General features: G+C 48.9%; 1 protein-coding gene across 5 annotated transcripts in view; it reads left to right on the top strand.

The window, feature by feature from the left end:
• SAMD4A (sterile alpha motif domain containing 4A) overlaps positions 1–14,330 on the top strand; it is a 217,466-nt gene that overhangs the window by 194,812 nt on the left and 8,324 nt on the right. For all 5 annotated transcript variants that reach the window (XM_086709710.1, XM_086709708.1, XM_086709709.1 and 2 more), the window contains 3 exons: positions 2,567–2,768; positions 4,106–4,232; positions 12,584–12,667. In XM_086709710.1, coding sequence (XP_086565836.1) covers positions 2,567–2,768; positions 4,106–4,232; positions 12,584–12,667 — 413 coding nt within the window. The remainder of the gene's footprint in view (positions 1–2,566; positions 2,769–4,105; positions 4,233–12,583; positions 12,668–14,330) is intronic.

Below are 14,330 nucleotides of genomic sequence, written 5' to 3'. Positions count from 1 at the left end.
ATGGTCAGATTTAGGAAAGCAGAGGTGGGCAGAGTAAAAGAATAAGGAATGAGTGGTGTCTGGGTGGCTCAGTCGGTTAAAGCATCCGACTTCAGCTCAGGTCATGATCTCGCGGTCCATGAGTTCAAGCCCTGTGTTGGGCTCTGTGCTGACAACTCAGAGCCTAGAGCCTGCTTCAGATTCTGTGTCTCCCTCTCTCTCCTCCTCCCCTGCTCACACTCTCTCTCTCTCAAAAATAAGTAAAAATTTTTAAAAATATGTTAAAAAAAAAAAAAGGATGAGGAATGAAAACTTACTTGTGTCACTTGGTTCTCTCCCCAGAGAGAATGATTATGTCATTAAGCCTAGTGGTCTTAAGTAACCTAAGCACTGACTCTGGTTGCCAGAAGTGGCAACCCTCAACAACCCTGGCTTTGTAATAACCAACTAAGTATGTCACAGTAGGCCCCACAGACATTAGAAAGGTAGCCTATCCAAATACTGCCCCCTCATCTATCCTGACCCCAAAATGTTCTGGGCTCTACCTGCTGCATACAGCCCAACTCATGCATCCTAACTTTAGGAGTCCCTAGAGCCCTCCTGTCTTCAGTGACCAAGTGTCCCATAGCAGAATCCTCTGCCCACATTGCTCAAGAATACAGTCTTGCCCTTCCTGGAAGCACAAATCATTTTAGCATCACTCACTGACTACTGTATTTTGCATATGAAATAGCTTTTTAAAAATCCAACCGAAAAGGAAAATGAGCAAAAAAGCTATCTGCACTAAATAAGGAGAAGTCTTAGAATACTGAATCATCTACCAGGTGGCCAATATTCCAACTCTAAAAACCAAAGGACTAGTCTTCTTAGTTTAAAAAAAAAAAACAAAACAAAATCACTTGATCCTTGTTTCCACTTGTCATGGATCTCAGACTGTCCTTCTCAAAAGAGGTCTCCTAGATCACGTGAAATTACTTTTATCCCCTCCTGGCCCAAATTTCTTCTTTCAAACCAAAAAATTTTAATGCTAGTAAAAAGAAGGAGGTGGGAAAAGATGAGCTAGATACGTAGAACCCATGAGTGTCCTTCTTACCACACATAGATGAGCCCCTGACAGAAATCAGGAATCCTTTCCTCGGCCACAAAAACCTGGAAGTGGAAAGACACAAGTCCAGAAACCAGTTGCAGCCAGCTCACCCATTGAATTCTCTTCCGCACCCCCTTTCCCCCTTGGAAATTTAGGCATTCTGGGAAGAAGAGAAAACATTCTCTGAGATTAACAGTGCTGATGGCTTAGATGCCCCTCTCCACCCCCCACAACCCTTTCTCAGGAAATGACTGTTTTACAGCACCCCTGCCCCCAATCATCTTCAACTGGTTAAACTACGTCAGCCCTGTCTCCTGGAGTCTCCTCACAGGTTTGGTACAGACCTCCCCTGTGTGGCTGGGAAAGCAAGTCTGTTCCATCTTGTGGCTGTTGGAGGTAAAGCACTGTGAGTTAAATACCAGTGAATGACTAAAGCTGACTCTTCTTGGAAGGAATGTGCTGGTTCCTGAAACCCTACTGGCTGCTGTGTACCCTCCCAGAACCTGAGGCATTGTTGGAGAGGATGAGTTCTTGGGCGCTGAGGTCATTGGAGCAATGGGAGTACAGCATCCGAGTGCAATGCCAGGGGTCCCTGGCAGCCTGCGTAGGTCCATGTGGGAAAGCACGCAACCTCCCGATCTTTCTGCAGGAAGGGTCTGTGGAGTGGGGAGCTGTCAGCATCCTAGGTCTGGAGCACTTGCAAACATCATCATCTCTGTTCCCCTTCCCTACTCTCAACCTGGGAGTCAGAGCCCCAGATGTGGGGTCAGCTTTTCCACAGGGAGAAGAAGCATCATGATGACAGAGATTCATTCGTTCATTCAACGTGCACTTGCTGTACCAGGAGCTGACTCAGGCATGGGACATGCAGGACTGATGAGGACAGACACCATGTTTTCTCTCTTGGAGCTTACATCTTAGTGGGGCTCACTGGCTACTCCCTCCAAGTGTGCCATACAGACAGACATCAGAAAGACTGTGGTGTGACGGAAGGAGCACTGATCCTGGCTCGGCTGCTTTTGTGCTGTGTGGCTTCTTGATGGGCAAGTGAGCACTCAGGGCCCTGGAATCCAGCACGGAAGAAAGCTGAAGAGCACCCTGGTTAACTTCCTAGGCACATATTGCAGCGCTGTCGCCTGCTGTCTGTGTGACCTCTGCAAAATTGTTAAGCTCCCTGTTTTATTTCTCCAGCTGTAACAGAGGATAGAGCACCTACTTCGTAGGGTTGTCGTGAGAACTGAAGAATTAACTGAAGAATTAACTGAAGAATTAACGTGATAGTCCCAGGATGGTGCACATGATAGTCACTCTCGGATGTCTCTTAGCTGTCACTTTAATCATAGCCCTTTCCTGGCACAGAACCACCCCCTGCCCCTAGATAGATCTCACGACTGTCAAAACGTAGGCAGGTTCCAAGGAGGCATCCCACTGGCAACCTGGGTTTGGGAAGGGCTAAGGGTGACTGACAGTCTCCCCATTCTTCTCTGTTCCCTCTCACAGTCGCGGCTTTGGGCAGTCCAACTCCCTCCCGACACCCAGCTCTGTAGGCGGTGGTATGGGCAGACGGAACCCACGCCAGTACCAGATCCCCTCCCGGAACGTCCCTTCTGCCCGCCTTGGCCTCTTGGGTACCAGTGGATTTGTCAGCTCCACCCAGCGCAACACCACAGCCAACCCCGCCATCATGAAACAAGGAAGACAGGTTTGTTCTGCCCCAAGAAGAAGGGTGGGCAGCCAGGCTCAGGGCCTGAGGCTTCAGGACCTACCCCCACATGACCCCCGAGGTGAGTGGAGAGGCCAAGGGAAGGCCGCAATGAGATACACGTGGCCCTATGCCGGGAGGGAACCAGCTGTTTGCACTGTTTCTCTGGGAGACACAGCAATTACATGGCTGTACCTGGCTTCATGTGGATTTATTTAAGACGCCCTATAACCACGTTAACCTTTAATTGTGTGGGCCCTGCACATGGGGGCCTTGAGGAAGCACTGCGAGACCTATCTTTCATTTGCCTGGCTCCTTTACCTGACCCAGCAGACCTCAACACCTCCCAGATCTGGGTTCCAGAGGAACCTGAGCATCTAAGGAGCTTTCTCAGCCTTTTTATTCATGGAAGATAGCTCCTTTGTCACGGTCCCAGCTGTGGTGGAGAATCCAAAGAGGAGCCTAAGAGAGGCTACCAGAGGGAGAGCTGGAACATTCTCTGCCTATTCAAGGCCAGGCTGCCCAGAGGTCTTTGCTATGCGGCATAGAGCTGACTTCCGTCCCAAAGCTCCTCACCCCAAAGTCCTGTTTCCCTACCCCACCCAATGCATTGCACCTGTGTGCCCAGCTCTGTGGGGCTCTGCAGGTTGGGGCTGGGAGTAGAGGGACACAAGTGGGCCTGGGTTGTCATGAGGAACTTAGGGATGGCAGATTGGTTTAAAAACAGGAAAACAGCTCCAGGCAAAATGGGCAGCATTTATGCCCCAGGGGACAGGACAAGGTATGAGAGAGCCCCACTATCTGACTGTTGTGGGAAGCCCCAAATCAGTTCAAGAGGAAGTCACCACTAGGACACCCGCGTGATAATAAACGCAAGCTAAGTGTGCCAGCTCGTTGCCAGCTGAAAGATTCTTTTTTCTCCCCCTCGCTTTGTAGTAAGTTGTAAGAATCTCAAAAGGAAAATCAAATGAGAGCCTTGAAATAGTTTGTGCTCTTCGTTGCAAACATTTATAGAACTCTTCCCATCCCTGAAAAAAAGTGATAGGAAAAGCAAAGGCAACAAAAGGGATAAAAAGAGTTTTGGAGATAGTAAGGGAGAGAGCTGTCCAGATTAAGCTGGGGCTTAGAGAGGCCCGGGGCTTGGAGAGGGGGATAAAAATGAATGGAATCTAAACCCCCTCTCTATAAATATGCAGATGGGTAGCCTGCAAGCCTTTTTCCAGAAGTTAGCAAAGAGTTCTCCAGGGGTATTTGCCTCTTGAATTCTGGCCGGTAGCCCTGCTCTGCACCCCCTCCCCTGTCTGGACTAATGGTTCCCCTTTTGCATTTCTCATTAGAACCTCTGGTTTGCCAATCCTGGGGGCAGCAACAGCATGCCAAGCCGCACCCACAGCTCAGTCCAAAGGACCCGCTCGTTGCCTGTGCACACTTCTCCACAGAATATGCTGATGTTCCAGCAGCCAGGTAGGTCCATGCACTTGATCTCTCCCTCTCTCCTCCCCCTGACACAGGGGAGGCCAGGAAGCCAAAATAGATGCCCCTGTGAACCCAGCCGGAAAGTGCTTAGCCTCGACTGTCACCACGCATTCTTTTGAGCTTATAGAAGCCTTTCCTTTTTTAAACTGTGCCTTGCCAGCATGAATAGCGGCTGGCTGGCTGGGAGCCAGCACATGGAGCCCCAGAGTCGGTTGCAATCTGACGGGGATATTTTTGATACTAGTCATATTTCTAGATTGATTAAACCAGAGTTATCACTGGAGGGCTATTTGGGGGAGTTGGGAGGGGTTCCATGTGTAGTGTGTGTGTACTTTGTGTATACGTGGGGGGATGTGCAGGAAGTGAGACAGAGAAAGAGAAAACTTGACAGCATTAGCACGAAGAGACTTCCCCTGGTTTGGGAGCGCCTTGCAAACATGACTTATTGGACCAGCCATCTTCCCTTTACTTGGTTAAAGAGCAATTTGGTGCACTTCAAGTCAGCTGCACATCTCACCATGAGCCTCCTAAAACAGAGTAGCCAGAATTATGCACAGACAACAATTGCTTGCACACTTCATCTATGCAGACAGCGACCTCTTAAGACTCCATGAGTCCTATAAAGCCATGGAAGCAATTACTATATCTAGCTAGGTGACCTTCTAGGCAGGAAAATCAGGAACCAGTGTTGTACCTATAGGAAAACACCCACCCTAGGCAGTAGACACACTCTGTACAGTTAAGTCTTATAGAACTTTAAGGAGAGGAAATGTCACTGTGGCCTGGGTGGGCAAGAAAGCTTCTTGGAACTGGAGCTGAGCTTCAGGCGACAGGGGGTGAAGTGGAAAGAGGAGGGTGGAGTTGCAGGCAGAAGGAGTGAAGAGAGCAAGACTGCAATTGTACTATCTCAGTGAGTTCCAGAAGCCGTGGCTAAGTCAAAGGGTCAGACTGAAGTAGCAGAGAGCAGACCAAGGGAACTGGAAAGATTATGGCTGATGATGAGGGCTCTGAATCCAAGGCCAAGGAGCTCAGGCCCCAGCCATTCTCAGTGAGGAATGTATGGAAGATTTTGAGCAGGCGTGTGCCTCGAGGAGGTGGGGAGACACTGAGGAGGAAGGGAAGTGAGAAGCCACCACAAGGTAAGGTGTGTCAGGAAAGGACGACAGTCCAGATGCTTGCTTGAGGTTGCTTCTTGACTTCTAGAACCTCTCCTCTTTGCATACTTTTGTTTTAAAGCTCCTTTTCTCTGTTTTGATACTTATAACTTCCTGGGAAGAAATATTTGATAAAATTTAGGGACTCCGAAGGTCTTCTCCCTAGGTCATTTAGTCCCAGTCTCTGTTTTGGTGCAGACTCATGTGTAATCCATTCCCAATAAGAGAATCTAGACAATATTGGGAGACATGCTGGGTACAAGGAGATCTTTCATCCTGACCTCAGTCCTGGGACTGCAGCCCAACCACCTCATAGCCTCACAGGAGCCCTAGCATAGCTGACCACTCTCCTTCTCCTTCAATCCCTATATACTTGTAGCCTCCTTGCTCCATTCTAAAGCTCTTATCCCTTCCTTTGGCTCTCTTCCAAGTCCTCAGTCCTCTCTTTTTCCCCACATTCTCCCTGTCATAATTGGGAAGACCAGGCCCACCAGGAAGAGTTGGGCCATCCCTAGGAAGACTGTTTGAGTCTGTAGATACAGATCTCCCACCTGCATTTTTGTTTCCCCTCTGCTGTCGTAGAGCAGTTGTGAGCTGCTTGCTCATGCTCAGGGCAACTATGACCCTAAGATCATTTGCATGCTCTTCCCATGAAGCCTGTTATTCCCATAGTTAAAAAATCAAATAATACAGGAGGGCTTTTAAGAAAAAGTGACTGCCCCTTTCCCCTCCCCCTCCCAGCCCACAGTCTCATCTCCCAGAGGCAGCTACTTACAAGGATTTTCAGTTTTCCTGGTAGTTAACCCAGAAGTCTCTAAATAATGTTCTTTGTATGCTAGACTTAGCATTCCAGAAACTGCTTGAGGACTTTTTTGGAAAAGGGGGATTAAATTAGCCTCTAGCATAAGCATTACAAACCCACCTCCAGCAAGGGTCTGATGAACCCCGGCATTTCTAATAATAGCCAAGGCATGGGGACAGGGCTACTCCAGATTTCCTGACTGCAAATACACTGGTGAGTACTCGGCAGGAGCCACTCCTAAGTCCTGACTAGCACACTCAGCCCACGCTGGGCGGCTCTTCCTGGGAATGGTCATGAAGGGTGAGGCAGGGCACAGCCATGACTCAGGATCCCTGGCTAAAGGGAACAGAGCCTCCACAAAGTCACTGTCATGGGCGGAGGGATGCTCCTCTTCAGTCTCCAAGGTCATCCCTGCCCCTTACAGATCAGACACTGGTTTTCAAGACCAGAAGTCATAACCAGAACTCTTGCTTCTTCCTGAGGAGACAGCCTCCTTCATAGGGCAGGCCCATCTAACTGCCATAGCCAGACCCAGATGAAGTTGTCCTAGATAGACGGGGTCTCTTGGGCCCTTCCACCCAGAGCAGCACATCCTTGTTAACTAGGCAGGGATCTAGGGGCTGGTGGCTGGGGAGGGGGAGGGGGGGGGCGGGACTAAGCTCTAAGTATCATATCAAGGAGTCAAAATCTGAAAAGCAGCCAGTGGCTTTCATCTTTACACAAGTAGGAGTAGTAGTGAACACAAAATGGAATAGAGATGTATAATCAACCCCAAATTAAATACTTAGAAAACTGTGTTTACAGTATAGCATAGTGGCTTCCTCCTGGCCATTAGAGGTCTTCAGAGCATCCATTTTAAACCATATGGGTAAATCTTGGAAACTATAATACATTCTAAGGAAGTTTCAATTCTGTAAACTTAAATACTTCCATTAAAATGGTGGAAGACTTTAAATGTCTCCAAAGTCTGGGGGCTAGAACAAGCCCCCAACTTTTGCATCAACTGATCAGTCACCTGGCTTGAATCTGCAAGATAATGTCGTCTTTCCTGGATCTACAGGATTTGTGGACCCCTAGGAGGCCATGTCAGGGTGGCTTTTTAATTTACTCCCACAGAGACAGATTTTAGATGTTTCCCAGGACAAACCAGGAGAGCCGTTAAGTGACTGCTGCCTCTCAATGGCCTCCGGTGTGAGTAAGAAGCACTAAGCTGGTCCTCTCAGAGCAAGGGGGAGGGGATCTGATAAACTCACCAGAGGGGTTGTTTGAGCTCAAAACAAGTGTCGTGCCTGGTGAGTGACATCATGTTTCCCCAAAAGGCAGGGTGTTTTCCAAACTGGAAAATTCGTTTGAAAATTGCTTGGAGAGTGATTACCTTACCTTGGAAGCAGATCTTTCCTGCTGACCCAGGCTCAGCCAACCCTTGAGATCCAGTCAGAGAGGATCTCAAAACAGCCCTGATGTGACACTAGGCCATCAAAGCTCCTAACCATCTGGAGGGCCTGACAAGAAAGGGCAGAGGTCGGGGCGCCTGGGTGGCGCAGTTGGTTAGGCGGCCGACTTCAGCCAGGTCACGATCTCGCGGTCCGGGAGTTCGAGCCCCGCGTCGGGCTCTGGGCTGATGGCTCAGAGCCTGGAGCCTGTTTCCGATTCTGTGTCTCCCTCTCTCTCTGCCCCTCCCCCGTTCATGCTCTGTCTCTCTCTGTCCCAAAAATAAAATAAATAAACGTTGAAAAAAAAAAATTGAAAGAAAGGGCAGAGGGACCAGAAGCCAACTTTAAAAGAAAAGTATGGGGAAGGGTAGGTTAGGCAGCCTCATAGAGCCACATTCTGGGGATTTCTTCCTTCCCTTGCACAACACCATGTGCAAACTACCATTGGTGCTCGACTGTCCAGATGGGAGATGAATAAGGGGCCTTACAGGGCAGCATTTCATGATATGATATATCTGTTCACCATAGCAAACCTCCCCTATGCACCAGCTCATGACTGTATTTCTTCCACAATCAGAATGATGCACACCTGGAAGCACAGTGCACAAAGCTGTTACCATTCATTTCCTCCTCAGTGGAAGTTTCAGGTTCCTTCCAGAGAACTACCTTTTGAAAGAGTGTGGAAAGGAAGACTACCATCCACCCACTAGGTCCATTAGGGGAATGGAAGGGACTGCCATGCAGAGGAAGTGACCAGAACAGGGACCCACTTAAAGTATCTGATGCACATTTGCTCTCTGACTTCTGGTAAGCCAAGGCAAACAGTCCTGCTCAGGATTGGCAGATAACAGGGAGGTTGGTAAATGAATCAGTTGTATCACAGCTAAGAACCCAGCTGGGCCTGTGTTCCGCGTCTGAAAGTTAAACTCAGTCCAATCTGGGGCAAGATAGTACAATATTGTCTTATACCATATTCTCCTCATCATTTTGCATAAACGTGTGGGTCCCAGAGGATTTCTACAGCACAAACTTCTGCAGGTTTAGGAATTAGGCCACCAGAGAAAAGCTTCATTCCCCATAGCAGACTCAGGGGTGTGCGACTGACTTACTCCTGTTCCTCTGTCACCCGCCATGACCGCCATGACTGTCTCTGCAATGATCAGTGTCCCTGCCCACACTGATTTCTTTTCCTTCTGTTACTGCCCTCCCCTTTCTGCTTGGCTCCCATACTCCCTGTTTCCCTTTCTTCCTTATTCCCTTTATCCAGTCCAGATCCCACTTCTCCATCCTCTGTCCCATCCTCATCAACCTCCCTGATTTCTCTCCTCCCAGCAATCCCACTTCTCACTTAACTTGAAGCCTTCCTAGTTATTCAACAGGTGGTCTTAACTATCATTGGCAAATTGGGATTCTAGAGATTTTTCCTAGAATACTCCATGTATTATTATAAAGTACTAAAGACACTGGCCTGTTTACCTCAGCCTCAGGGACTGGGAGAGAGCTGCAGAATTGCACCATAGGTGCCACATAGCAGACACTCAGCTGAGATGGCTGGTTTCTGACAAGGAAAAGCCACATCCCCACCCCACCTCCCCCGCAGGTGGACCCAACAGCAGCACTTCATTAGGAATGGGTGGCTGCTCCCTTCCAGAATCTAATGTTTTTTTAATGTTTATTTGTTTTTGAGACAGAGAGAGACAGAGCATGAACAGGGGAGGGTCAGAGAGAGGGAGACACAGAATCTGAAATAGGCTCCAGGCTCCGAGCTGTCATCAGCACAGAGCCCAACTCGGGGCTCAAACTCACGTACAGTGAGATCATGACCTGAGCCAGAGTCGGATGCTTAACTGACTGAGCCACCCAGGCACCCCCCTTCCAGAATCTTCTTGACCCTGGGCCTGAGCACTAGGCTCTGTACTTATGGGACTTTTGGAAAGGCACAATTAGAAAGTCCCACATCAGCCTAAACCCTGGGCATCCTAGAACAGGGGATCCTCACTAAATACTGGAATGGTCTGATAGGGGAAAAATTCCTAGTTCTCAGAGATACCGTCTGAGCTAAGGAAACAGGCCTGTTGCATGCAACAGCAGAGAAGGCTTAGTCAGTCTTTCCTTTTTACCTTACTGAAGACATAAAACTACGTCTGCCTTGTCCATTACAGCTGGGAGCTCAGGCTAAATGCAGTGAGCCCTTGGGTTAACAGCAGCCACAGCAAGAGCTGGCCTGCTGGTTCTTGTGTACCTGGGTGGCAGGAGCTGCCCAAATGCTTCTCTCGGGCTTTAAGAGTTCTGCCCACCCAAGCCACACTTGGCTGAGGGCTTCTAGCCTGAGATGGAAGCTGTTATCCACCCAGCTGGTCTCCCTCTGTCTTGTATGTGTGGGGAGATGCCACAGATCTGTTTTTATCAAATACACAATTAAAAAGTCACACTATTAGGAAACTCTGGAGTGTGAACATATGGGCTTCTCCTGAGACTCAGAATTTTTCAGAGCCACTCTGAGAGTGGTGGGGGGGGTCATGACACCCTAGCGCACCAGAGGGAAGAGCTGAAAGATAAAAAGAACCATGCCAACTTTCAACCTAAAAGAGCAGCCACTAAGGTTTGGAGATTCTAGAGTGGAGAGCCCTGCATTTCTCAGCCCCCTTTTTGAAACACTCAGTCCTAGGCTTAGAATATGGCATTTTGCTGCGTGTTGGCAAGAAATCCTGCAGCTGAAACACTTCTCTCCAAATGTCGAGCATCTTTATTTATCCAAATCTCTCCACAGTGTTTGTTTAAAGGGGAGTGCTAGAGAGTAAACTAAATTTTACAATGAGCATATGGATGGTTATAATTGCTGAGGGTTTTTTTTTTCATATTTGCTAACTGGCTATATATAAAACTGTGTTTCTATTTTATAGATTTCACACCCTGAAGGCTGCTAATTTTGCATGCATATGATTTTCACATGAATGGATGAAAATACTAAAATACTCTTCCCTCTGGATTGTCTAATTGCCCCGACCCTACTCTGAGAGCAACAGTGGGTGGGGTGGGAAAGACCCTTCAATTCTCCCTGGCTCCCAGCTTCCTGGGAAGCCTGATCGTCCTCTGTCTGCTCATAAATTGGCACAGTTGCCTTTCAAAACCATTGATGCTGGCTGGAACTTGTGTCAGAAAGAACCCTATCTGCTCCCTAGTGCTTTTCATATTGATCCATTTTGCCAATTTACTCTGAGAATTTTAAACAATGGAAATGACATCTGCCTGTGAATTAGCCAGTAATGGGGAACACAGATTGCAGAGAAAACTTAAATGTATAGCTAATCAAGGAAAACAAATACTTTGGTTTAGCCATTGGTTTCAACTTCCTATCCCACTAAACCACCAACCTAACCTCACTTGTAATCCTGCCCTCCAGCCCCAAGTGCCCCCTGGTGGAGATTCGAAGGAGCAAGGAACTGGCCTGAAGCTTGGGCCACCAGGATCCTTTCCCTACTTAACAGATGGAAGAGCTAAGGCACAATGATGAGAAGTTTCCTGCGGTCACATATGAAGACAGTGGCAGTGTTAAAATTCCCAGACCCCCAGAACATATCCCATTGTTGATTTTTCTGCCCCCACCCCCACTCCCGCCATAGGATTTCACAATTCTTAGTTGTCAGACTTTCCTTTTATTTCTTGTTCCATCTTTTTCATCACTCAATAGACATGTATGAAGTATGCCAGAAGACCATGGCTGGGTATATTATGGGAAATAAAAAAGTCTGCAAGCCAGTGAAAGATGCTCAGGAGCTTCCCAGGATGAGGGATGGGGGAGGTACTGACAGTGAGGGCCCCAACAGAACAGGAGGAGGAGGAGGAGGAGGAGGAGGGGGAGGAGGAGGAGAAGGGGTGGGGAGGATGAGGGACTGGAGCCTGGGGACATAGGGAGGGTCCAGATGATAAAGGAGGCTTTGTGATTAGAATGCACACAGCATTGTCTTGGGCAGTGATAGCCCCCACAGCAGACATCTCAGCCCTTCTAAGTGGCTAGAGGCTGAGAGTACTGACAGGCACCTGTAGTTGCTGCAGCATGCAGGACAGTACCAGCTCTGGAATCAGACCTTTGTGGGCTCTTGTGTTAGCGAGCTAACCTCCCAAGTCACTTGGCCTCTCTGAGTCTCGCTTGAGAACTGGGCACCTGGCACAGTCATGGATTCAGAAGAGGCACTCACCATGCTGTGGTTTCCATTTCCTTGTAACAAAGCAAAAATGCGCCAAGTTCCAGGTGCCAGGTCTAGGCGCAGGTAGCAGCAGAGCCAAGTCCTGCTCCAGTGAAGTGAAAATCCAACTGGGGGCAAGCAGCAAGCAAATACATAATATATCAGATGTTGGTGATAGCTGTGGACAAAAATAAATAAAGCTGAGGAAAGGGATAGGGCCAGAAAAGTTCTGTTCATATATAATGTCCTTTCTAAAGAGACAGTAGGAGAGCCAGAGATGTGAAGGCAGGGAGAGCACAGCCATGAAAATATCTAGGGACCACCATTGTGGGCAGAGAGAACAGCAGTGCCAAGTCCCTGGGGCAGAAGAAGGCCTGGGATGGAGTGAAGGAAGGAGAGAGCCATACACAGGCAGAGGTTAATATAGGCCAGATCATGTGAGCCCTGAGGGCCATGGCAGGGGCTTGGCTGTTACTCTGATGGGAAGCTGCTGGAGGGTTCTGAGCAGAGGCTGGACAGACTGACTGTGACCAGCTATTTTTAGTTACCAGTTTTCTTCCAGCCGCCCATGTTCACAATGGACTCTCTGCATCTAGCAGACTCAGAGTTTGGTTGAAACCAGGGTGTAACTTACCGCTCTACTGACCCTGATAATCCCCGGAGTCCTCCCAGGGTGGGGGAGGGGGGAGCCCCACAGCACTGTACATACCTTCTCCTTGTTCTCAGAGTCTCTGTCACCAACATAACCCTTTGTCCCTTGCAGAATTCCAGCTTCCTGTGACTGAACCTGACATCAACAATAGGCTGGAGTCCTTGTGCCTCAGTATGACCGAGCACGCCCTGGGAGGTGAGTGGGTCCTTCCTGCATTTTATGGCCTGACTGGGAGGACTACCAATCATTTGCTGTCCACACTCTGGCAGTAGCTCAGGACTAATGGGAAAGATACAGGGGAAGTAGGCAGGGGACAGGGAGAGAGGAGGGCCTCAGAGTACTGTTAGAGCCTCATCAAGCCATACTACACCTAGTACCCACAGCGCCCTGCTCCTCCTTTTCTGGGAGGTGGGTCAGGGACCTGGAGACCAAAGCTATCCATCTTTGCTCGGAGCCACCCACCCAGTGCACACTGAGGTTCCACCACAGCAGCTGTCCTAGCCAAACGCTGTGAGCTGGAGGAGTCAGAAACACAAGACATGGCTTTTAGTGGCAACATCCCCCCCGCCACAGAATTGGATTCTTTCCTTCTCGGCACTAGATCTCCCAGTCTGGTCCAAGCATATCCCAGCTTGCTCTAAAAATAGAATTTTTGAAACAAAATTCCCTGCTTGTTTTTCTGTCTCCCTGTTCCAAACGGCTTCCATGATGCCTGGAGCCCCAAGCAGTCTGAGATGTCCTTCACAGTGTGACAGTGATGATCTAGTTCAGTGTGCCTATGGGCTACAGCCCCATAAGGAGCTCCAGAAGCAGCTGCGTTGTCCCACCATTTGTTTGGGCTGAAGCCCTACGTCATCACAAAAACCCCAGGAGGCCTTCAGTGCCCTCCTGGTACTAACCAATTGCCTTACTCCAGCCTGGTTTCCCAGCCAGCCCTAGGGATGTTTGGCAGGCAGAGGAGAGATGTCCACCCCTTCCTGCCAACCTCCGGGAGACTCTGAGTCAGAGAGGCCTCCTGTGACCCTTCCCAATAGCCCTCTCCAGTCAGGATGTGCTCACCCACCCTGGAGATGGGCGGTCAGCACACCTAGAGCCAAAATCTGTGCTATCTGGCAGTGGTGGGGAGAAAGGCTGCTGTCAGCTGCTGTTCCCCAAGCTTCGTTCTCCTAACCAGGGGTTTTTGGATTTTTAGCCCCTGTAAACACAATCTTATCATGACACCAAATATGAGGCCAATAAATGCTCTACATGGAACAGATTGGAAAGCAAGGACTGCACCCACCTGATCTCAGCTGTGCAAGGTTCTCTATAGCCCAGAGAAAGCCTCCACTCAGTACCAGAAGGGAGCTAGCTGAAGGCCTCCCAGCACTGCTGACTGAACAGACAGTGGGAAGGCACAGCTCCCGATGTGACCTCCCTGGGGTTCCAGGAACCCCATTTGCAAACACTTGGCCACTCCTATCTTAGAAGCTTCACAGCATCATTGGTCCATCCTTGACACCTCTATAGGGGAGGTGCCATGAGCTCCTCTTCTCCAGCTCACCAAGGAGATTGGGTCAGCTCACTGATAGCCCCTAATGAGTAATGGGAAACAAACCCAGGGTCCATCAGCAGATGGAAGTGGATGAGTGAAATGTTGTATAGCCAGACAGTGGAATATCATACAGCCTTAAAAAGGAATGAGCTACTGATACATGCTACAATTTGGATGAACCTTGAAAACATTATGCTATATGAAAGAAGTCAGACACAAAAGGCCACACAGTATCTAATTCCATTTAGGAATTTATGAAGTGTCCAGAACAGGCAAATCTATAGAGACAGACAGTATAGATTAGTGGTTGTCAGGGGCCAGAGG

Source organism: Puma concolor, chromosome B3 (assembly GCF_028749965.1).
Source record: "Puma concolor isolate L17-30 chromosome B3, mPumCon1.1.hap2, whole genome shotgun sequence".
NCBI classification, from domain to species: Eukaryota; Metazoa; Chordata; class Mammalia; order Carnivora; family Felidae; genus Puma; species Puma concolor.
This window is presented reverse-complemented; position numbering and strand designations above follow the sequence as displayed.